Below are 23,793 nucleotides of genomic sequence, written 5' to 3'. Positions count from 1 at the left end.
TCTCTCCTCTCCCCCCACCTCCTCTCCTCTACCCTCCTCCTCTCCTCTACCCTCCTCCTCTCCTCTTCTCCCCTCTACCCTCCTCCCACCTCTCCCTCCTCCCATCTCCTGTTCTCTCCTCTACCCTCCTCCTCTCCTCTCCTCCCACCTCTACCCTCCTCCCATCTCTTCTCTCCTCTACCCCCTCCTCTCCTCTCCTCCCACCTCTCCCCTCCTCCCATCTCCTGTTCTCTCCTCTACCCTCATCTTCTCTCCTCTACCCTCTCTCTCTCCTCCCATCTCCTCTTCTCTCCTCTAACCTTTCTCTCCTCTACCATCCTCTTCTCTCCTCTCCTCTTCTCTCCTCTACCCTCCTCTTCTCTCCTCTCCTCCCATCTCCTCTTCTCTCCTCTACCCTCCTCTCCTTTACCCTCGTCTTTTCTCCTCTCCTCCCATCTCTTCTCTTCTCTACCCTCCTTCTCTCCTCTCCTCCCATCTCCTGTTCTCTCCTCTACCCTCCTCCTCTCCTCTCCTCCCACCTCTACCCTCCTCCCATCTCTTCTCTCCTCTCCTCTCCTCCCACCTCTACCCTCCTCCCATCTCCTGTTCTCTCCTCTCCTCCCACCTCTACCCTCCTCCCATCTCCTGTTCTCTCCTCTACCCTCCTCCTCTCCTCTCCTCCCACCTCTACCCTCCTCCCATCTCCTGTTCTCTCCTCTCCTCCCACCTCTACCCTCCTCCCATCTCCTGTTCTCTCCTCTCCTCCCACCTCTACCCTCCTCCCATCTCCTGTTCTCTCCTCTCCTCCAACCTCTACCCTCCACCCATCTCCTGTTCTCTCCTCTCCTCCCACCTCTACCCTCCTCCCATCTCCTGTTCTCTCCTCCCACCTCTACCCTCCTCCCATCTCCTGTTCTCTTCTCTCCTCCCACCTCTACCCTCCTCCCATCTCCTGTTCTCTCCTCTCCTCCCACCTCTACCCTCCTCCCATCTCCTGTTCTCTCCTCTACCCTCCTCCTCTCCTCTCCTCCCACCTCTACCCTCCTCCATCTCTTCTCTCCTCTACCCTCCTCCTCTCCTCTCCTCCCACCTCTACCCTCCTCCCATCTCTTCTCTCCTCTACCCTCCTCCTCTCCTCTCCTCCCACCTCTCCCCCTCCTCCCATCTCCTCTTCTCTCCTCTACCCTCATCTTCTCTCCTCTACCCTCTTCTCTCCTCTACCCTCCTCTTCTCTCCTCTACCCTCCTCTTCTCTCCTCTACCCTTCTCTCCTCTCCTCCCATCTCCTCTTCTCTCCTCTACCCTCCTCTCCTTTACCCTCGTCTTTTCTCCTCTCCTCCCATCTCCTCTTCTCTTCTCTACCCTCCACTTCTCTCCTCTCCTCCCATCTCCTCTTCTCTCCTCTACCCTCCTCTTCTCTCCTCTACCTCTTCTCTCCTCTACCCTCCTCCTCTCCTCCCATCTCCTCTTCTCTTCTCTCCTCTACCCTCCTCTTCTCTCCTCTCCCTCCCATCTCCTCTTCTCTCTCTACCCTCCTCTTCTCTCCTCTACCCTCTTCTCTCTTCTCTCCTCTACCCTCTTCTCTCCTCTACCCTCTTCTCTCCTCTACCCTCCTCTTCTCTCCTCTACCCTCCTCTTCTCTCCTCTCCTCTCCTCCCATCTCCTCTTCTCTCCTCTTCTCTCCTCTACCCTCCTCTTCTCTCCTCTACCCTCCTCTCCTCTCACCTCCTCTCTCTCCCCCCTTTTGTTCAGTTGTCTTGTATGTCAGTTATATGTGTACTTGAAAAGACAGGGCCGACTGATTAGCACTAATGTTGAGGGACCTGGGGTTGCATATCAACCTCACGATGGTGACGCTACAGTCTACATGCTGATAACATACGCTATAACAATACTTGTATAAGTTTAGAGATTCGGTTCTGTGACGTTGCATCATGTGGTCAAAACAACCTTTTCTTTCTGGGTGCGGAGATGAGAGATGGCGGAGCATCTTTCTCTATTCTAACAACCGGTCTGTTCTTTGTTATTTTCTATTCCTCATGAGGCATTTGTTGAATTAGGTACCATTTCGGATGCAACCAATGAGAGAGCTGTCTCTCTCTCTCTCTGCAGTGTGGTTGGTAGGTAGATTTGGGCTCTATGGTTTAGAATAGAGCTCCTCTCTCTGCAGTGTGGTTGGTAGGTAGATTTGGGCTCTGGTTTAGAATAGAGCTCCTCTCTCTGCAGTGTGGTTGGTAGGTAGATTTGGGCTCTGGTTTAGAACAGAGCTCCTCTCTCTCTGCAGTGTGGTTGGTAGGTAGATTTGGGCTCTGGTTTAGAATAGAGCTCCTCTCTCTCTGCAGTGTGGTTGGTAGGTAGATTTGGGCTCTATGGTTTAGAATAGAGCTCCTCTCTCTGCAGTGTGGTTGGTAGGTAGATTTGGGCTCTATGGTTTAGAATAGAGCTCCTCTCTCTCTGCAGTGTGGTTGGTAGGTAGATTTGGGCTCTATGGTTTAGAATAGAGCTCCTCTCTCTCTGCAGTGTGGTTGGTAGGTAGATTTGGGCTCTATGGTTTAGAATAGAGCTCCTCTCTCTCTGCAGTGTGGTTGGTAGGTAGATTTGGGCTCTATGGGTTGACGGTTAGAACAAATAACCGTACAGAATAAGACATGTTTGTTTTTAAATAGCTGGTATCTATTCATGTTAATTAGACATTTCAATCTTAATACTAGACTTTCTTCTAGATGTATTTGTGTTCAGTAATAGTCATATGTTTCACTTACTGCTGGTACAGTTGTACTCCATGTTATTATTTAGGTATCTTCTCTCTGGGAGCAGCCAGCTAGCGACACAGAGGGGACAGCCTTCTATACTGCTCTATCTGATCAGTTGGGAGTATAATCTGCAACGTTAACATGACGTCTCTATAACGTTAACATGACGTCTCTATAACGTTAACATGACGTCTCTACAACGTTAACGTAACATCGCTATAACGTTAACGTGACGTTTCTACAACGTTAACGTGACGTTTCTACAATGTTAACGTGACGTCGCTATAACGTTAACGTGACGTTTCTACAACGTTAACGTGACGTCGCTATAACGTTATTAATAATCCCTGGTACAGCGGGGGGTTTTTTGTGTTCATGACTGAATAAGAGAAAGGAATGAAACAACCAGCCAGAGAGATGGACCCAAACTCAACCACACGCTGATCATGATTCTGTTGAGAAGGTTTCTTTTATTTAGTATTTTCGATGTTGTTTCTTCTCTAGCGGTAGGTAGCTGTAGTTAGCGGTAGGTAGCTGTAGTTAGCGGTAGGTAGCTGTAGTTAGCGGTAGGTAGCTGTAGTTAGCGGTAGGTAGCTGTAGTTAGCGGTAGGTAGCTGTAGTTAGCGGTAGGTAGCTGTAGTTAGCGGTAGGTAGCTGTAGGTAGCGGTAGGTAGCTGTAGGTAGCTGTAGTTAGCGGTAGGTAGCTGTAGTTAGCGGTAGTTAGCGGTAGTTAGCGGTAGGTAGCTGTAGTTAGCGGTAGGTAGCTGTAGGTAGCTGTAGTTAGCGGTAGGTAGCTGTAGGTAGCTGTAGTTAGCGGTAGGTAGCTGTAGTTAGCGGTAGGTAGCTGTAGTTAGCGGTAGGTAGCTGTAGATAGGCTGCGGCGGGTTGTGAAACTGACTTGTTTTAATAACTCCTTTACTTCCTGTACCAAGGCAGCAGACATTCCTTCCTGTAGGAAACCTAGTACAGGTGTTTCATTCTTCTCAGTATAGCTACTAACTTATTAACGGAAAGGTGGTGATTAGGGTTGTGAAATTCCAGAAAATGTTTCCAAAATTCCCAGATTTCCCGGAATTTCCGGTTGGAAGATTCTGGAAAATCCAGGGATCCTCCAACCAACTAGAATTTCTGGGGGTGCTAGAACATGATAAATCTCTGAGGGTTTATGAGGCACTGTCCATCTTAACGCTTTAAAACCCTTCATACATGTCCTTACATTCCATCATCCCAACTCGTATCCTTTGGACATTTAGCATATTTACATTTGACTAAAGCTATACTTCCTAAATGCTACCCTATGTCCTAGGCAGTGCCCTACGTTTGACCTTCATCTCCTCAGAGGAAGACGAGCAAGAGGAAGACGTTTGACAATATTCTCTTTTGGTGCTTTTCTCAAACGTGTCTGTCCAAAAGTAGTGCACTATGTAGGGAATAGGGAACCATTTGGGATGGAGCTGAAAACATATTCTCTGAGAGCCGGGATCCAGCTGCCAGTCAGCTGTTGTTGTTGTTGTTATTATTATTGACTTTTAATGTTTAATGAGTTTAGATGTAAAGAAACTCTTCTAATCTATAGTAGTTCATAACAGATGAATCGGTCTGTACTTTCTGTAAATGTTACGAGAAAACATTTTATTTAGGCCATTGTGGTGAAATGAACTGTCATTTTTAATGCATGAACACAGAGGGAAGGGGACACTAGTGTCCTGAAGTCATTTATCCTAAAACACATTTCATTACCGTCACTAGGTAGTAGTAGGGTTGCTAATTTCTAATACCTTTTCCTAAAATTCCCAGGTTTTCAAAAAATAAAAATCCCGGTTGGAAGGATTCACAGGATCAGGAGGTGAATCCTCCAAACAGAATCTGGGCGTTTTTTGGGGAAGTTAACGTAATTTGGGAGTCTCTCACTTGTTCTGCTTCGGGCGGTAAATCACTTCATGACAAAGTCTTTTTTTATATAGGTAACTATAAGACCATCATTACGCTGTGCGTAACGAAATGTACAGAGAAGATAAAAAATCATAGGTATTTTTGGAGGATCAATGAATTTGTTAATGACATGTAGCTATTTAATTTCCCTTCTTTCTTTCTTTTTTTTGTCCAATCATGCATTTTATAACTTTTTGGTTTTTGGTGTAAAAAAAAAAAAAAAAATTTTTTTTTTTTAGATGTTTATTTTTTTTATTTTTAAAAGGTTAAAGTGCAGGAACACAGAAATTATATGAAAACACTGCATTGATGATAGCCACTTGTGTATTTTGATGATAGCCACTTGTGTATTTTGGCAGTTATAATGTTGCATAAAGGCTACTCAGCAGACAGACATAACGGTTATGTCCCAACATATATAAGGAATTGTGTCATTTGTAACCAATCCTCTTTATTTCAACCATGTGCCTCTTGAGACAATTGAACAAAAAATATATCGTTGTCATCCATCTTGTTTGACTTCTTTTTGTGATCCAGTAATAACAGGTGTATAGCCAGATGGTCATCCAACCAGTTTGGGATAAAGATGCTACTGTATTAGCTATGTTATTTAATGGAAGATCCCAGGAAGACTGGCTGTGTGCTTCCACATCAATGATATGCATCCAAAATGGCACTGTTTCCCTGTATATTGTACTAGTCAACAGCAGATACATAGGGAATTAGGTACCATTTCGGGTGCAACCAATGAGACACTAAATATTCACGTTCCTTCACTTGGAAGCTGCACCAACATTGTCCATGCTGTTAGTAAATCTGTTCAACCTTAATTTTGTGGCCTTGTTCCTCCAACTAAAAAGGTTTTGGCAGGCCACCTTTTTTTGTACTTAAGTAGTATTGATGAACAATAAACTGCTCTTAAACCTCAAGTTGTGTCTCGGTCTGATCACTTATGCTGTTTGGTTATAAATACTCTTTCTGGTCACTTTGTTATTGGTTATTACCAAGTCTGAGTCTGTCCCAGTACTACACTAGTTATTACCGAGTCTGTCCCAGTACTACACTAGTTATTACCGAGTCTGTCCCAGTACTACACTAGTTATTACCGAGTCTGTCCCAGTACTACACTAGTTATTACCGAGTCTGTCCCAGTACTACACTAGTTATTAATGGTATCTTTTATGTGTTTAATAGATACTAGAACGTGGTGGATCAGTCAGGTCACTTGTTACTACTACATTAGAACGGCTATTAGTATGTTGATCTATATATATATATATATATATATAAACAGTTGTAAAGTACTTAAGTATAAATACTTTATAATACTACTTAAGTAGGTTTTGGGGGTATCTGTACTTTACTTAACTATTTATATTTTTGACAACTGTTTTACTTCACTACATTCCTAAAGATAATAATGTACTTTTTACTCCATACATTTTCCTCTGACACCCAAAAGTACTCGTTACATTTTGAATGCTTAGCAGGTCAGAACATTTAAAAAAAAAAATCGATGCACTTGTCAAGAGAATATCCCTGGGCATCACTCTACTGCCTGTGATCTGGTGGACTCACTAAACACACACTTTGTTTGTAAATGAGGTCTGTGTTGGAGTGTGCCCTTGGCTATCCGTACAATAAAATGTCTGGTTTGTTTTAATTATAAGGAATTTGAAGTGATTTATACTTTTAATTTTTTTACATAAGAATATTTCAAACTAAATACTATTGAACTTCAGTATTTTACTGGGTGACTTTCACTTTTACTGAATTACTCGACCATCAGCATGACGCACAGGAAGTGGGAATCGTCGGTCCAGGCGATGTTTTTCCACTCAATTGTCCAGTGATGGTGATGGCGTTGCCCACTGGAGCCGCAGCTTCCTGTTCTTACCTGATAGGAGTGGAACCTGGTGTGGTCATCCGCTGCAATAGCCAATCAGTAACCGGGATTTCGACGAGTTGTGTGTTCCATGATGTCGTTCTGCACACGACTGTTGTAACTGTGCCGTTATTTGTTAGTTTGTGAGATACTGTCTCCGGTGGGCCTGGGACCAACGATCATAACACACTCAAGTCACTTAGAATGGGCCAAATCAGTGAACTAACGTTCAATCAAACAGTAACGGGATGCCTGTCCGCCTGCTTTAGAATAGGGAGTCCGGTGGCCGTGGCCATGTACTATAAGAGCCTTCAGAAATTATTCACACCCCTTCACTTTTCCACATTTTGTGTTACAGCCTGAATTCAAAATGTATTAAATATAGATTTTTTTTTTTTTTTTTTTTTTTTTTGACAGTGAAATATCACATTTATATGAGTATTTACACCCCTGAGTCAATTAGAAGCCCCTTTGGCAGCGATTACAAGCTGTGAGTCTTTCTGGGTAAATCTCGAAAGCCTTGTTCACACGGAAGGCTTGTAAATGTTCAAATCAGTTGTATTTTTCTAGTCCTTTTTTGGAATCTGATCTGTGTGTTCAGACAGCGGTCATTTGCTGACGAGGCTTACACGCTAGTTGTCATAGTAACGACGGGTGCTGCAGGCTGATTGGTGGCGCTGCGGTGGTCGTTAGTGAGTTTGTAAACAAGTACCGAGCTAGTTAGTTACCACATGTTACTGTCAAACTGTCAACAGAGTAGCTAGCAAGCAACAAGATATGCCGAATAACAGCCTAAAAAACCACTTAAAGGGGGGCTGTTCAGACTGCCGGAAAAAGAACAGATTCAAATCAGATATGCAAATAAATAGGATTTGAGTCACTTCAAACTGCCAATGTGAACACGGCGTAAGGGCTTTCCACACCTGGATTGTAAACATAATTGAACATTATTTTTAATGCTCTTCAAGCTCTGTCAAGTTGGTTGTCGATCAAATGCTAGAAGCCATATTTTAGGTTTTGCCATAGATTTTCAAGCCGATTCAAGTCAAAACTGTAACTTGGCCACTCTGGAACATTCAACGTTGCCTTGGCAACTCCAGTGTAGATTTGACCTTGTGTTTTAGGTTGTTGTCCTGTTAAAAGGTGAATTCATCTCCCTGTGTCTGTTGGAAAGCAGACTGAACCAGGTTTTCCTCTAGGATTTAGCTCTGTTATGTTTATTTTTTTATCCTAAACAACTCCCTAGTCCTTGCTGATGACAAGTAAACCCATAACATGATGCAGCCTCCACCATGCTTGATAATATGAAGTGGTACTCAGTGGTGTTGTGTTCGATTTGCCCCAAACATACTGTTTTGTATTCAGGACAAAAAGTTCACATTTTTTGCCACAGTTATCTGTGTGTGGTAGCCAGTTCATGTTAAACCCTATAAATTACCATCTGTAACTTGTTAAACACATTTTTACTCCTGAACCTATAAAAGGGTTCAATACTTATATACTCAAGACTTTTTTTTAGTTTTACATTTAAAAAAATAAAATAAACATAATTCTACTTTGACATTATGGGATGTGTTGGATCAGTGATGAAAACATCCAGGCTGTAACGCAACATAATGTGGACAAAGTCAAGGTGTGAAACCTTTCTGAAGGCATTTGGAAAAGTATTCAGACCCCTTTCTCTTTTTCCACATGTTATGGTCACCAACAGAAGTTCCTCTGTGGCGATGGGAGAACCTTCCAGAAGGACAACCATCTCTGCAGCACTCCACCAATCAGGCCTTCATGGTAGAGTGGCCAGACCGAAGCCTTTAACCGAGGATTGGCTTCCATGACAACTCGCTTAGAGTTTTATCTTACCATTAGAATAAAGTAAAGCAGTGCAACACAAAACAACAACACAGAGTTACACATAAATAAACGTACAAGTCATTCTCTGGTCTGATGAAACCAAGGTTGAACTCTTTGGCCTGAATGCCAAGCGTCACGTCTGGGGGAAACCTGGCACCATCCCTACGGTGAAGCATGGTGGTGGCAGCGTCATGCTGTGGGGATGTTTTTCAGAGACTGGGAGACTAGTCAGGATTGAGGCAAAGATGAACGGAGAGATCCTTGATGAAAACCTGCTCCAGAGCACTCAGGACCTCAGACTGGGGCGAAGGTTCACCTTCCAACATGACTATGACACAAAGCACACAGCCAAGACAACGCAGGAGTGGCTTCGGGACAAGTCTCTGAATGTCCTTGAGTGGCCCAGCCAGAGCCCGGACTTGAACACGATAGAGCATCTCTGGAGAGACCTGAAAACAGCTGTGCAGCGACGCTCCCCATCCAACCTGACAGAGCTTGAGAGGATCTGCAGAGAAGAATAGGAGAAACTCCCCAAATACAGGCGTGGCAAGTTTGTAGTTTTATACCCAAGACTTGAGGCTGTAATCACAGCAAAAGGTGCTTCAACAAAGTACTGAGTAAAGGGTCTGAATACTTGTGATTTTTATTTTTAATAAATTTGCAACATTTCTAAAAACCAGTTTTTTTCTTTGTGTATGTACACACCTGCTCTTTCCATGGCAGACTGACCCGGTCGAAAACTATGATCCCTTACTGATGTCACTTGTAAAATCCACTTCAATCAGTGTAGATGAAGAGGATGAGACGGGTTAGAGAAGGATTTTTAAGCCTTGAGACAACTGAGACATGGATTGTGTAACATTTAGAGGGCGAATGGGCAAGACAAAATATTTAAGTGCCTTTGAACAGGATATGGTAGTAGGTGCCAGGCGCACTGGTTTGAGTGAGTCAAGAACTGTAACGCTGCTGGGTTTTTTCACACTCAACAGTTTCCTGTGTGTATCAAGAATGGTCCATCACACAAAGGACAACCGTGGGAAGCACTGGAGTCAACATGGGCCAGCATCCCTGTGGAAACGCTTTCGACACCTTGTACAGTCCATGTCCCGAAGAATTCAGGCTGTTCTGAGGGCAAAAGTGGAGAGGGGCAGATTCAACTTAGGAAGGTGTTCTTAATGTTTGGTACTCAGTGTATATATATAGGTGGTTAATGTAGATGAAATGAAGAGGACACCATCCATACAGGGAACATTTAATTTGATTTACATCCAATGTAAGAGTCAAATATGGCTTTTATCTGTACTTGACAAAGATGTTACAAAAAAAAAGTACAAGATGCGACATGACAGAATATGAAAAAAACGTACGGAATGGTGGCATCATTCTTTGTTTCACAAACCGTGATACCTACCCTCGGGGTTGTAAAGCAGTTCCTTATTGTATGGTGTACTGGTATGTATGTCTACATCAAGCCATATTTACACAGTGTAATCATCTGGAAGGACATAAATGTGTGAAAAGTCCCTGAAACTGGAAGAGCAATAGTAAAGAGCGTACCTGTGTTACATATATATATATGTTACAGGAAAAGGTCAATCTGGGAAATGTATACGTTCCCAACAGGAAAGGAGTCAGCGTATGTTACAAGTGAAATCAGTTGACAGACAGTGAGCTGGGTACGGGTCGTATCAGGACAACTTATCTGGGAAACAAATAACACAAATGATTCAAGATTGCTGAAAATGTTTAAATGCTTTTCAGTCTATCTTCAAAATATATCTGTACATTCCCCTTCAGAACATAGAAGGAATAGAACAGAATGTCTCACCATATTAGTTGTCATGACAGCGATACTGTTCTAATGCGAGGGGTTCTCCCTTAACACAACAGACATTCTTTACATTTCAGATGTTTTTTTAGATGATAATATTAAACTGTATCAGTGGCATTTTAAAGATGATGTTTTTTCATCCTTTCAAAACAGTTTCAGAAAATACTGGAAGACCCTATATTCTTACTTCAAATGTTGTTAGCCGTTATTAAAACTGTAACAGGGGTATACGTAAACACCAACTGGGGTTTAGAAAATAATAATCGTGAAGAAGGCCCATTATATATGTTCTGAACTCTGACCAGAAGAGAGGAGAAGTGACGGCTTGTTGGAACGCAGTAAAATGTGTTCCGTGTTCCGATTCTAGAACTCTGATGTTTCGGGTTCCGTCCTCCCTCTCAGATGCTCTCATCATCACTCATGTCCCAAATCTAAAGACAATAGAAACAAACATAAGAAAAAGTCAGATAAACTGCTGACATGTAAGGAGGAGGGGGAGACAGAGAGAGAGAGAGAGAGAGAGAGAGAGAGAGAGAGAGCGAGGAAGAAAAGGAATGGGTTTGCTTCCATTTCAAAGAGACTGTACAGAAAGCCATCACCAAGCCCTGAATATGACCCATTGTATTGGCTTGATACTGTAGTGGCCTCTCTCACAAGGAAAATACAATTCTTCAAAAATGGCAGTTGGGAGGAGGCAAGATCGTGTGGGACCATTATATCCAATGAAGGGGCAGCAACGCGTGGAACAACAGGCACAGCTGTTTACACTAGTTACCACAGCCACAAAGGTTAGCGGTGGGGTTAGGTTTAACATAACAGTTAAAGACGAGAAATTGTAGAAATAGGTAGGCTTTATGACTGTGGTAACTAGAGATGACCAGGCACAACTCCGATATATATAGTGTGCTTTTTTTTCTCAAAGTTGCCAGGAAGTCAAGTGTCCTGCATATCTCAGTACACTGGTAACAACTTAATCATTGACACTTCTATTCCATCAAATAAACCTCACCTAGCAAATAAGCCATTACATTTTTGTTGTTGTTATTAACCGAAGTTGATACACATGAAATATCTAGAAAGGTTCAGCTTCAGAAACCTGAAAGTTGAAATGTGATTAATCATTTCTGCTTTCCATTCCCCATATAGCGCACTTCGTAGGGGGGAAAAGGGCGCCATATGGGACGCATGACAAACACTGATCTGTGGCAGGTAGCCTGGCGGTTCAGAGGTTGGGCCGGGAACTGGAAGGGCACCGGTTTGAATCCCAGAGCTGCCGGTGTCCACTGCTCCTGTACGTTTCTCTGGATAAGAGCATCTACTAAAACAACAAATTAAAATGATTATTAATATATATATAAATATATATATATATATATATAGTGTGTGTGTTTGAGTAGGATCAGTGACAGACTACCACACTGCCTGTGAGTCTGTGTTAAAACCTGGTCACAAAGAGCAGGAAGGGGAGGAGACTGTGGTAGTCAAGTCTAGTAACTACAGTACCACTGTGGTAGTCAAGTCTAGTAACTACAGTACCACTGTGGTAGTCGGGTCTAGTAACTACAGTACCACTGTGGTAGTCGGGTCTAGTAACTACAGTACCACTGTGGTAGTCGGGTCTAGTAACTACAGTACAGTACCACTGTGGTAGTCGGGTCTAGTAACTACAGTACAGTACCACTGTGGTAGTCGGGTCTAGTAACTACACTACAGTACCACTGTGGTAGTCGGGTCTAGTAACTACACTACAGTACCACTGTGGTAGTCGGGTCTAGTAACTACACTACAGTACCACTGTGGTAGTCGGGTCTAGTAACTACACTACAGTACCACTGTGGTAGTCGGGTCTAGTAACTACACTACAGCACCACTGTGGTAGTCGGGTCTAGTAACTACACTACAGCACCACTGTGGTTGTCGGGTCTAGTAACTACACTACAGCACCACTGTGGTAGTCGGGTCTAGTAACTACACTACAGCACCACTGTGGTAGTCGGGTCTAGTAACTACACTACAGTACCACTGTGGTAGTCGGGTCTAGTAACTACACTACAGTACCACTGTGGTAGTCGGGTCTAGTAACTACACTACAGTACCACTGTGGTAGTCGGGTCTAGTAACTACACTACAGTACCACTGTGGTAGTCGGGTCTAGTAACTACACTACAGTACCACTGTGGTAGTCGGGTCTAGTAACTACACTACAGTACCACTGTGGTAGTCGGGTCTAGTAACTACACTACAGTACCACTGTGGTAGTCGGGTCTAGTAACTACACTACAGTACCACTGTGGTAGTCGGGTCTAGTAACTACACTACAGTACCACTGCGGTAGTCGGGTCTAGTAACTACACTACAGTACCACTGCGGTAGTCGGGTCTAGTAACTACACTACAGTACCACTGTGGTAGTCGGGTCTAGTAACTACAGTACCACTGTGGTAGTCGGGTCTAGTAACTACAGTACCACTGTGGTAGTCGGGTCTAGTAACTACAGTACCACTGTGGTAGTCGGGTCTAGTAACTACAGTACCACTGTGGTAGTCGGGTCTAGTAACTACAGTACCACTGTGGTAGTCGGGTCTAGTCGGGTCTAGTAACTACAGTACCACTGTGGTAGTCGGGTCTAGTAACTACAGTACAGTACCACTGTGGTAGTCGGGTCTAGTAACTACACTACAGTACCACTGTGGTAGTCGGGTCTAGTAACTACACTACAGCACCACTGTGGTAGTCGGGTCTAGTAACTACACTACAGCACCACTGTGGTAGTCGGGTCTAGTAACTACACTACAGCACCACTGTGGTAGTCAGGTCTAGTAACTACACTACAGCACCACTGTGGTAGTCGGGTCTAGTAACTACACTACAGCACCACTGTGGTAGTCGGGTCTAGTAACTACACTACAGCACCACTGTGGTAGTCGGGTCTAGTAACTACACTACCTACACTGTGGTAGTCGGGTCTAGTAACTACACTACAGCACCACTGTGGTAGTCGGGTCTAGTAACTACACTACAGCACCACTGTGGTTGTCGGGTCTAGTAACTACACTACAGCACCACTGTGGTAGTCGGGTCTAGTAACTACACTACAGCACCACTGTGGTAGTCGGGTCTAGTAACTACACTACAGCACCACTGTGGTAGTCGGGTCTAGTAACTACACTACAGCACCACTGTGGTAGTCGGGTCTAGTAACTACACTACAGTACCACTGTGGTAGTCGGGTCTAGTAACTACACTACAGTACCACTGTGGTAGTCGGGTCTAACTAACTACACCACTGTGGTACAGTACCACTGTGGTAGTCGGGTCTAGTAACTACACTACAGTACCACTGTGGTAGTCGGGTCTAGTAACTACACTACAGTACCACTGTGGTAGTCGGGTCTAGTAACTACACTACAGTACCACTGTGGTAGTCTCTAGTAACTACACTACAGTACCACTGTGGTAGTCGGGTCTAGTAACTACACTACAGTACCACTGTGGTAGTCGGGTCTAGTAACTACACTACAGTACCACTGTGGTAGTCGGGTCTAGTAACTACACTACAGTACCACTGTGGTAGTCGGGTCTAGTAACTACACTACAGTACCACTGTGGTAGTCGGGTCTAGTAACTACACTACAGTACCACTGTGGTAGTCGGGTCTAGTAACTACACTACAGTACCACTGTGGTAGTCGGGTCTAGTAACTACACTACAGTACCACTGTGGTAGTCGGGTCTAGTAACTACACTACAGTACCACTGTGGTAGTCGGGTCTAGTAACTACACTACAGTACCACTGTGGTAGTCGGGTCTAGTAACTACACTACAGTACCACTGTGGTAGTCGGGTCTAGTAACTACACTACAGTACCACTGTGGTAGTCGGGTCTAGTAACTACACTACAGTACCACTGTGGTAGTCGGGTCTAGTAACTACACTACAGTACCACTGTGGTAGTCGGGTCTAGTAACTACACTACAGTACCACTGTGGTAGTCGGGTCTAGTAACTACACTACAGTACCACTGTGGTAGTCGGGTCTAGTAACTACACTACAGTACCACTGTACACTAGTACCACTGGTCGGGTCTAGTAACTACACTACAGTACCACTGTGGTAGTCGGGTCTAGTAACTACACTACAGTACCACTGCGGTAGTCGGGTCTAGTAACTACACTACAGTACCACTGCGGTAGTCGGGTCTAGTAACTACACTACAGTACCACTGCGGTAGTCGGGTCTAGTAACTACACTACAGTACCACTGCGGTAGTCGGGTCTAGTAACTACACTACAGTCCCACTGTGGTAGTCGGGTCTAGTAACTACAGTACCACTGTGGTAGTCGGGTCTAGTAACTACAGTACCACTGTGGTAGTCGGGTCTAGTAACTACAGTACCACTGTGGTAGTCGGGTCTAGTAACTACAGTACCACTGTGGTAGTCGGGTCTAGTAACTACAGTACCACTGTGGTAGTCGGGTCTAGTAACTACAGTACCACTGTGGTAGTCGGGTCTAGTAACTACAGTACAGTACCACTGTGGTAGTCGGGTCTAGTAACTACAGTACCACTGTGGTAGTCGGGTCTAGTAACTACACTACAGTACCACTGTGGTAGTCGGGTCTAGTAACTACACTACAGTACCACTGTGGTAGTCGGGTCTAGTAACTACACTACAGTACCACTGTGGTAGTCGGGTCTAGTAACTACACTACAGTACCACTGTGGTAGTCGGGTCTAGTAACTACACTACAGTACCACTGTGGTAGTCGGGTCTAGTAACTACACTACAGTACCACTGTGGTAGTCGGGTCTAGTAACTACACTACAGTACCACTGTGGTAGTCGGGTCTAGTAACTACACTACAGTACCACTGTGGTAGTCAGGTCTAGTAACTACACTACAGTACCACTGTGGTAGTCGGGTCTAGTAACTACAGTACCACTGTGGTAGTCGGGTCTAGTAACTACACTACAGTACCACTGTGGTAGTCGGGTCTAGTAACTACAGTACCACTGCGGTAGTCAGGTCTAGTAACTACAGTCCCACTGTGGTAGTCAGGTCTAGTAACTACAGTACCACTGTGGTAGTCAGGTCTAGTAACTACAGTACCACTGTGGTAGTCAGGTCTAGTAACTACAGTACCACTGTGGTAGTCAGGTCTAGTAACTACACTACAGTCCCACTGTGGTAGTCAGGTCTAGTAACTACAGTACCACTGTGGTAGTCAGGTCTAGTAACTACAGTACCACTGTGGTAGTCAGGTCTAGTAACTACAGTACCACTGTGGTAGTCAGGTCTAGTAACTACAGTACCACTGTGGTAGTCCCAGAGAGAGACACAGAGAATAACCCTTTCTATCCCCGTCTGTGGTTTTGGCAGGACGGCCCTGCCTTGGTTTTCAAACAGGGAGTCTGCAAGAGAGAGGCTATAAATATGCATTATCATTATGTTAATTACAGCCTACGGAGTGGGCCTTTACACAGCCTACGGAGTGGGCCTTTACACAGCCTACGGAGTGGGCCTTTACACAGCCTACGGAGTGGGCCTTTACACAGCCTACGGAGGAACAGAATTCAATAAGAGCTTAAATGGTCATTTTAGGCATTGGACATGAAATCAATGTGGACACGATTGGTGTCGGTCTCTCCTGTGTCGTGACGATTGGTGTCGGTCTCTCCTGTGTCGTGACGATTGGTGTCGGTCTCTCCTGTGTCGTGACGATTGGTGTCGGTCTCTCCTGTGTCGTGACGATTGGTGTCGGTCTCTCCTGTGTCGTGACGATTGGTGTCGGTCTCCCCTGTGTCGTGACGATTGGTGTCGGTCTCCCCTGTGTCGTGACGATTGGTGTCGGTCTCCCCTGTGTCGTGACGATTGGTGTCGGTCTCCCCTGTGTCGTGACGATTGATGTCGGTCTCCCTGTGTCGTGACGATTGGTGTCGGTCTCCCCTGTGTCGTGACGATTGGTGTCGGTCTCCCTGTGTCGTGACGATTGGTGTCGGTCTCCCCTGTGTCGTGACGATTGGTGTCGGTCTCTCCTGTGTCGTGACGATTGGTGTCGGTCTCTCCTGTGTCGTGACGATTGGTGTCGGTCTCTCCTGTGTCGTGACGATTGGTGTCGGTCTCTCCTGTGTCGTGACGATTGGTGTCGGTCTCTCCTGTGTCGTGACGATTGGTGTCGGTCTCCCTGTGTCGTGACGATTGGTGTCGGTCTCCCCTGTGTCGTGACGATTGGTGTCGGTCTCCCCTGTGTCGTGACGATTGGTGTCGGTCTCCCCTGTGTCGTGACGATTGGTGTCGGTCTCCCCTGTGTCGTGACGATTGGTGTCGGTCTCCCTGTGTCGTGACGATTGGTGTCGGTCTCCCTGTGTCGTGACGATTGATGTCGGTCTCCCCTGTGTCGTGACGATTGATGTCGGTCTCCCTGTGTCGTGACGATTGATGTCGGTCTCCCCTGTGTCGTGACGATTTATGTCGGTCTCCCCTGTGTCGTGACGATTGATGTCGGTCTCCCCTGTGTCGTGACGATTGATGTCGGTCTCCCTGTGTCGTGACGATTGATGTCGGTCTCCCCTGTGTCGTGACGATTGATGTCGGTCTCCCCTGTGTCGTGACGATTGATGTCGGTCTCTCCTGCGTCGTGACGATTGATATCGGTCTCTCCTGCGTCGTGACGATTGATATCGGTCTCTCCTGCGTCGTGACGATTGATATCGGTCTCTCCTGCGTCGTGACGATTGATATCGGTCTCTCCTGCGTCGTTACGATTGATATCGCTCTCTTGATATACAGTACCAGTCAAAAGTTTGGAGACACAAACCTTTTCTTTTTTCTACATTGTAGAATAATAGTGAAGACATCAAAACTATGAAATAACACACATGGAATCATGTAGTAACCAAAAAAGTGTTAAACAAATCAAAATATATTTTTGATTTTATATTCTTCAAAGTAGCCACCCTTTGTCTTGATGACAGCGTTGCACACTCTTGGCATCCTCTCAACCAGCTTCACCTGGAATGCTTTTCCAACAGAACATGTATTTTCTTCTTATTTCAAGGCACACTTATCTAGCATGGATACCACAGCATTCTGCAGTGATACGTCATCCCAGCTGGTTTGTGCTTAGTGGGACTATCATTTACACACCTCCAGGCTGTGTAAGGGCTATTTGACCAAGGAAGGAGAGTGATGGAGTGCTGCATCAGATGACCTGGCCAAGGAGGAGAGACCTATATCAATTGAGATGGTTTGGGATGAGTTGGACCGCAGAGTGGAGGAAAAACGGCCAACAAGTGCTCAGCATATGTGGGAATTCCTTCAAATCTGTTGGAAAAGCATTCCAGGTGAATATATTTATATAGATATTCTTCAGATTCTGTCAGACCTGGGCCCTGACAATAAATCTCAGTAAGACCAAAATAATGGTGTTCCAAAAAAGGTCCAGTTGCCTGGACCACAAATATAAATTCCATCTAGACACCGTTTGCCCTTGAACACACAAAAAACTATGCATCCCTCAGCCTAAACATCAAACTATGCATCCCTCAGCCTAAACATCAAACTATACATCCCTCAGCCTAAACATCAAACTATACATCCCTCAGCCTAAACATCAAACTATACATCCCTCAGCCTAAACATCAAACTATACATCCCTCAGCCTAAACATCAAACTATACATCCCTCGGCCTAAACATCAGCGCCACAGGTAACTTCCACAAAACTGTGAACGATCTGAGACACAGGGCAACAAGGGACTTCTACGCCATCAAAAGGAACATACAATTTGACATACCGATCTGGCAAAAAATACTTGAATCAGTCATAGAGCCCATTGCCCTTTATGGTTGTGAGGTCTGGGGTCCGCTCACCAACCAAGAATTCACTAAATGAGACAATCACCAAATTGAGACTCTGCACGCAGAATTCTGAAAGAAATATCCTCTGTGTACAACGTAGAACACCAAATAATGCATGCAGAGCAGAATTAGGCCGATACCCACTAATTATCAAAATCCAGAAAAGAGTTGTTTAAATTCTAAAACCACCTAAAAGGAAGCGATTCCCAAACCTTCCATAACAAAGCCATCACCTACAGAGAGATGAACCTGGAGAAGAGTCCCCTAAGCAAGCTGGTCCTGGGGCTCTGTTCACAAACACAACCCACAGAGCCCCAGGACAGAAACACAATTAGACCCAACCAAATCATGAGAAAACAAAAATATAATTATTTCCAATGTGTCAAGTAGTTAACAAAAAAACAGCGCAAACTAGAATGCTATTTAGCCCTAAACAGAGAGTACACAGTGGCAGAATACCTGACCACTGTGACTGACCCAAACTTAAGGAAAGATTTTACTATGTACAGACTCAGTGAGCATAGCCTTGCTATTGAGAAAGGCCGCCGTAGGGAGACCTGGATCTCAAGATTAAGACAGGCTATGTGCTCACTGCCCACAAAATGAGGTGGAAACTGAGCTGCACTTCCTAACCTCCTGCCCAATGTATGACCATATTAGAGACACATATTTCCCTCAGATTACACAGATCCACAAATATTAGAGAGTCGAGGTCGACCGATTATGATTTTTCAACGCCGATACAGATTATTAAAGGCGATTTTCTTATTTTAATTTATTTGTAATAATGACAATTACAACAATACTGAATGAACACTTATTTTAACTTAATATAATACATCAATAAAATCAATTTAGCCTGAAATAAATAATGAACCATGTTCAATTTGGTTTAAATAATGCAAAAACAAAGTGTTGGAGAAGAAAGTAAAAGTGCAATATGTGCTATGTAAAAAAGCTAACGTTTCAGTTCCTTGCTCAGAACATGAGAACATATGAAAGCTGGTGGTTCCTTTTAACATGAGTCTTCAATATTCCCAGGTAAGAAGTTTTAGGTTGTAGTTATTCTAGGAATTATAGGACTATTTCTCTCTATACCATTTTGTATTTCATATACCTTTGACTATTGGATGTTCTTATAGGCACTTTAATATTGCCAGTGTAACAGTATAGCTTCAGTCCCTCTCCTCGCTCCTCCCTGGGTTCGAACCAGGAACATAATGACAACAGCCACCCTCGAAGCAGCGTTACCCATGCAGAGCAAGGGGAACAACTACTCCAAGTCTCAGAGCGAGTGACGCTTGAAACGCTATTAGCGTGCGCTAACTAGCTAGCCATTTCACATCGGTTACACCAGACTCATCTCAGAGTTGATAGGCTTGAAGTCATAAACGGCGCAATGCTTGAAACACAACGAAGAGCTGCTGGCAAAACGCACGAAAGTGCTGTTTGAATGAATGTTTACGCGCCTGTTTCTGCCTACCACCTACCAGTCAGATTATATGCAGCACAGGACATGCTAGATAATATCTAGTAATATCATCAACCATGTGTAGTTAACTAGTGATTATGATTGATTGTTTTTATAAGATAAGTTTAATGCTAGCTAGCAACTTACCTTGGCTTACTGCATTCGCGTAACAGGCAGTCTCCTTGTGGAGTGCAATGAGAGAGAGGCAGGTCATTATTGCGTTGGACTAGTTTACTGTAAGGTTGGATCCCCCGAGCTGACAAGGTTCAAATCTGTCGTTCTGCCCCTGAACAGACAGGTAACCCACTGTTCCTAGGCCATCATTGAAAATAAGACTTTGTTCTTAACTGACTTGCCTAGTTAAATAAAGGTAAAATAAAGATTAAATAAAGGTTTAAAAAATGTAAATATATATATATATTTTTTTTAAATCGGCAAAATCGGTGTCCAAAAATACCAATTTCCGATTGTAATGAAAACTTGAAATCGGCCCTAATTAATCAGCCGACCTCTATTAGAGACACATATTTCCCTCAGATTACACAGACCAACAAAGAATTCGAAAACAAATCCAATTTTGATAAACTCTCATATCTACTGGGTGAAATACCACAGCAGCAAGATTTGTGACCTGTTGCCACAAGAAAAGGTCAACCAGTGAAGAACAAACACCATTGTAAATACAACCCATATTTATGCTTATTTATTTTCCTTTTTTGTACTTGCCATGCCAATAAAGCCCTTAAAATGAATTGTGAGACAGCGATAGAGAGAGACAGGGAGAGAGACAGGGAGGGAGGGGGGAGAGAGACAGGGAGGGAGGGGGGAGAGAGACAGGGAGGGAGGGGGAGAGAGACAGGGAGGGAAGGAGAGAGAGACATGGAGGGAAGGAGGGAGAGAGAGAGCGCTAAAGTGGGACATAACAGCACATTCATATCAAACAAAGTATCTTCATTGTTCCTCTGGTGAGAGGGAGACCGCAAGAGAGAGAGAGAGAGAGAGAGAGAGAGAGACAGCGCGAGAGAGAGAGGGAGACAGCGCGAGAGAGAGGGAGACAGCGAGAGAGAGGAGACAGCGAGAGAGAGACAGCGCGAGAGAGAGAGGGAGACAGCGCGAGAGAGAGAGGGAGACAGCGAGAGAGAGAGAGAGGAGACAGCGAGAGAGAGAGGGAGACAGCGAGAGAGAGAGAGAGGGAGACAGAGAGAGAGAGGGAGACAGCGAGAGAGAGAGGGAGACAGCGAGAGAGAGAGGGAGACAGCGAGAGAGAGAGGGAGACAGCGAGAGAGAGAGGGAGACAGCGAGAGAGAGAGGGAGACAGCGAGAGAGAGAGGGAGACAGCGAGAGAGAGAGGGAGACAGCGAGAGAGAGAGGAGAGACAGCGAGAGAGAGAGGGAGACAGCGAGAGAGAGCGAGAGAGAGAGAGGGAGACAGCGAGAGAGACAGAGAGAGAGAGAGAGGGAGACAGCGAGAGAGACAGCGAGAGAGAGAGAGGGAGACAGCGAGAGAGACAGCGAGAGAGAGAGGGAGACAGCGAGAGAGAGAGAGGGAGACAGCGAGAGAGAGAGAGGGAGACAGCGAGAGAGACAGCGAGAGAGAGAGAGGGAGACAGCGAGAGAGACAGCGAGAGAGAGAGGAGAGAGCGAGAGAGACAGCGAGAGAGAGAGAGGGAGACAGCGAGAGAGAGAGAGGGAGACAGCGAGAGAGAGAGAGAGACAGCGAGAGAGACAGCGAGAGAGAGAGAGGAGACAGCGAGAGAGAGAGAGGGAGACAGCGAGAGAGAGAGAGGGAGACAGCGAGAGAGAGAGAGGGGAGACAGCGAGAGAGAGAGGGAGACAGCGAGAGAGAGAGAGGAGACAGCGAGAGAGAGAGAGAGAGGGAGAGAGAGAGAGGAGACAGCGAGAGAGAGAGGGAGACAGCGAGAGAGAGAGGGAGACAGCGAGAGAGGGGGAGACAGCGAGAGAGAGAGGGAGACAGCGAGAGAGAGAGGACAGCGAGACAGCGGGAGAGAGAGAGAGGGAGACAGCGAGAGAGAGAGAGGGAGACAGCGAGAGAGAGGAGAGAGAGAGAGGGAGACAGCGAGAGAGACAGCGAGAGAGAGAGAGAGGAGACAGCGAGAGAGACAGAGAGAGAGGGAGACAGCGAGACAGAGACAGAGAGAGAGGGAGACAGCGAGAGAGAGAGAGGGAGACAGCGAGAGAGAGAGGGAGACAGCGAGAGAGAGAGAGGGAGACAGCGAGAGAGAGAGAGGGAGACAGCGAGAGAGAGAGCGAGAGAGAGAGAGAGGGAGACAGCGAGAGAGAGAGGGAGACAGCGAGAGAGAGAGAGGAGAGAGAGGAGACAGCGAGAGAGACAGCGAGAGAGAGAGAGACAGCGAGAGACAGAGAGACAGCGAGAGAGAGAGAGGGAGACAGCGAGAGAGACAGCGAGAGAGAGAGGGAGACAGAGAGAGAGACAGCGCGAGAGAGAGGAGACAGCGAGAGAGAGGGGAGACAGCGAGAGAGAGAGGGGAGACAGCGAGAGAGAGAGAGGAGGGAGACAGCGAGAGAGAGAGAGGGAGACAGCGAGAGAGAGAGAGGAGAGACAGCGAGAGAGAGAGAGCGAGAGAGAGAGCGAGAGAGAGAGAGGAGAGACAGCGAGAGAGAGAGAGGAGAGAGAGACAGCGAGAGAGAGAGAGAGGGAGACAGAGAGAGAGAGAGCGAGAGAGAGCGAGAGAGAGAGAGAGGGAGACAGCGAGAGAGAGAGAGGGAGACAGCGAGAGAGAGAGAGAGAGACAGCGAGAGAGAGAGAGAGAGAGAGAGAGACAGCGAGAGAGAGAGAGAGAGAGAGAGACAGCGAGAGAGAGAGAGAGGAGAGAGGGAGACAGAGAGAGAGAGAGAGGAAGACAGCGAGAGAGAGCGAGAGAGACAGCGAGAGAGAGAGAGACAGCGAGAGAGAGAGAGACAGCGAGAGAGAGAGAGACAGCGAGAGAGAGCGAGAGGGGGAGACAGCGAGAGGGGGAGACAGACAGAAAGAGAGCGAGCTGCAGTGGGACCCAACAGCACATTCATATCAAACAAAGTACCTTCATTGTTTCTCTGTTGCTACTTTATAAACATCAAAAGGACAGCGAGAGGAAATGCTTTGAAACAGACCAACTGGTGCTCAGAGCCTCTGTGTGTCTGTGAGTCTGTGAGTCTGTGAGTCTGTGAGTCTGTGAGTCTGTGAGTCTGTGAGTCTGTGTGTCTGTGTGTCTGTGTGTGTGTCTGTGTGTCTGTGTGTGTGTGTGTATTTCTGTAATCTGGATAGCTAGCTGGTACTAAAACCAACACTTTACTTTGGGGAGGGGGGGGGTTTGGTTAGTTAGAGTACTTTGTTATTCCAAACAGCCCTGTAGTTTTATAGAATAAACAATCCAAACTCCTTATCTTTCTTAGAACAGCTACCCTTGTCCTTCGGCCATTTTGTCATTTCCATTTTCCATTCTCCTTTCTGATCGTTGCTGGAACTCGACCTAAGACGTCTCTTTGAACTAAAGGTACAAGCAGAAGACCAGTCCTGCGGTCAGTGTTCAGTCTACTGATTCCCCTCTTATCTATTGGGAACAGGTTATGTATGACTAAACTGTAATCAAGGCTGTATAAGAGATATGACTGCAGTTGCCAATTCCAGCAGATTCAATCTACTGGAATTGGCAAATTGTCTGTGCCTGCCCGGGACTAGACAGAGATGAAGCCTGCCCTGCCCGGGACTAGCCAGAGATGAAGCCTGCCCTGCCCGGGACTAGCCAGAGATGAAGCCTGCCCTGCCCGGGACTAGCCAGAGATGAAGCCTGCCCTGCCCGGGACTAGCCAGAGATGAAGCCTGCCCTGCCCGGGACTAGCCAGAGATGAAGCCTGCCCTGCCCAGAACTAGCCAGAAATAAAGCCTGCCCTGCCCGGGACTAGCCAGAGATGAAGCCTGCCCTGCCCGGGACTAGACAGAGATGAAGCCTGCCCTGCCCGGGACTAGACAGAGATGAAGCCTGCCCTGCCCGGGACTAGCCAGAGATGAAGCCTGCCCTGCCCGGGACTAGACAGAGATGAAGCCTGCCCTGCCCGGGACTAGACAGAGATGAAGCCTGCCCTGCCCGGGACTAGACAGAGATGAAGCCTGCCCTGCTCAGGACTAGACAGAGATGAAGCCTGCCCTGCCCGGGACTAGCCAGAGATGAAGCCTGCCCTGCCCAGGACTAGACAGAGATGAAGCCTGCCCTGC

At 46.0% G+C, this 23,793-nt stretch overlaps 1 protein-coding gene across 2 annotated transcripts in view; it reads right to left on the bottom strand.

Annotated features, from left to right (window-relative positions):
- Positions 1-9,637: 9,637 nt before the first annotated feature.
- atg7 (ATG7 autophagy related 7 homolog (S. cerevisiae)) overlaps positions 9,638-23,793 on the bottom strand; it is a 113,518-nt gene continuing 99,362 nt past the window's right edge. For both annotated transcript variants that reach the window (XM_042324897.1, XM_042324898.1), the window contains exon 19: positions 9,638-10,661. In XM_042324897.1, coding sequence (XP_042180831.1) covers positions 10,629-10,661 — 33 coding nt within the window. In that variant the 3' untranslated portion in view covers positions 9,638-10,628. The remainder of the gene's footprint in view (positions 10,662-23,793) is intronic.

This window comes from Oncorhynchus tshawytscha, linkage group LG07 (genome assembly GCF_018296145.1).
Source record: "Oncorhynchus tshawytscha isolate Ot180627B linkage group LG07, Otsh_v2.0, whole genome shotgun sequence".
Taxonomy (NCBI): Eukaryota; Metazoa; Chordata; class Actinopteri; order Salmoniformes; family Salmonidae; genus Oncorhynchus; species Oncorhynchus tshawytscha.
Note: the sequence above shows the minus strand (reverse complement) of the source record. Positions and strands in the feature narration are given on the sequence as shown.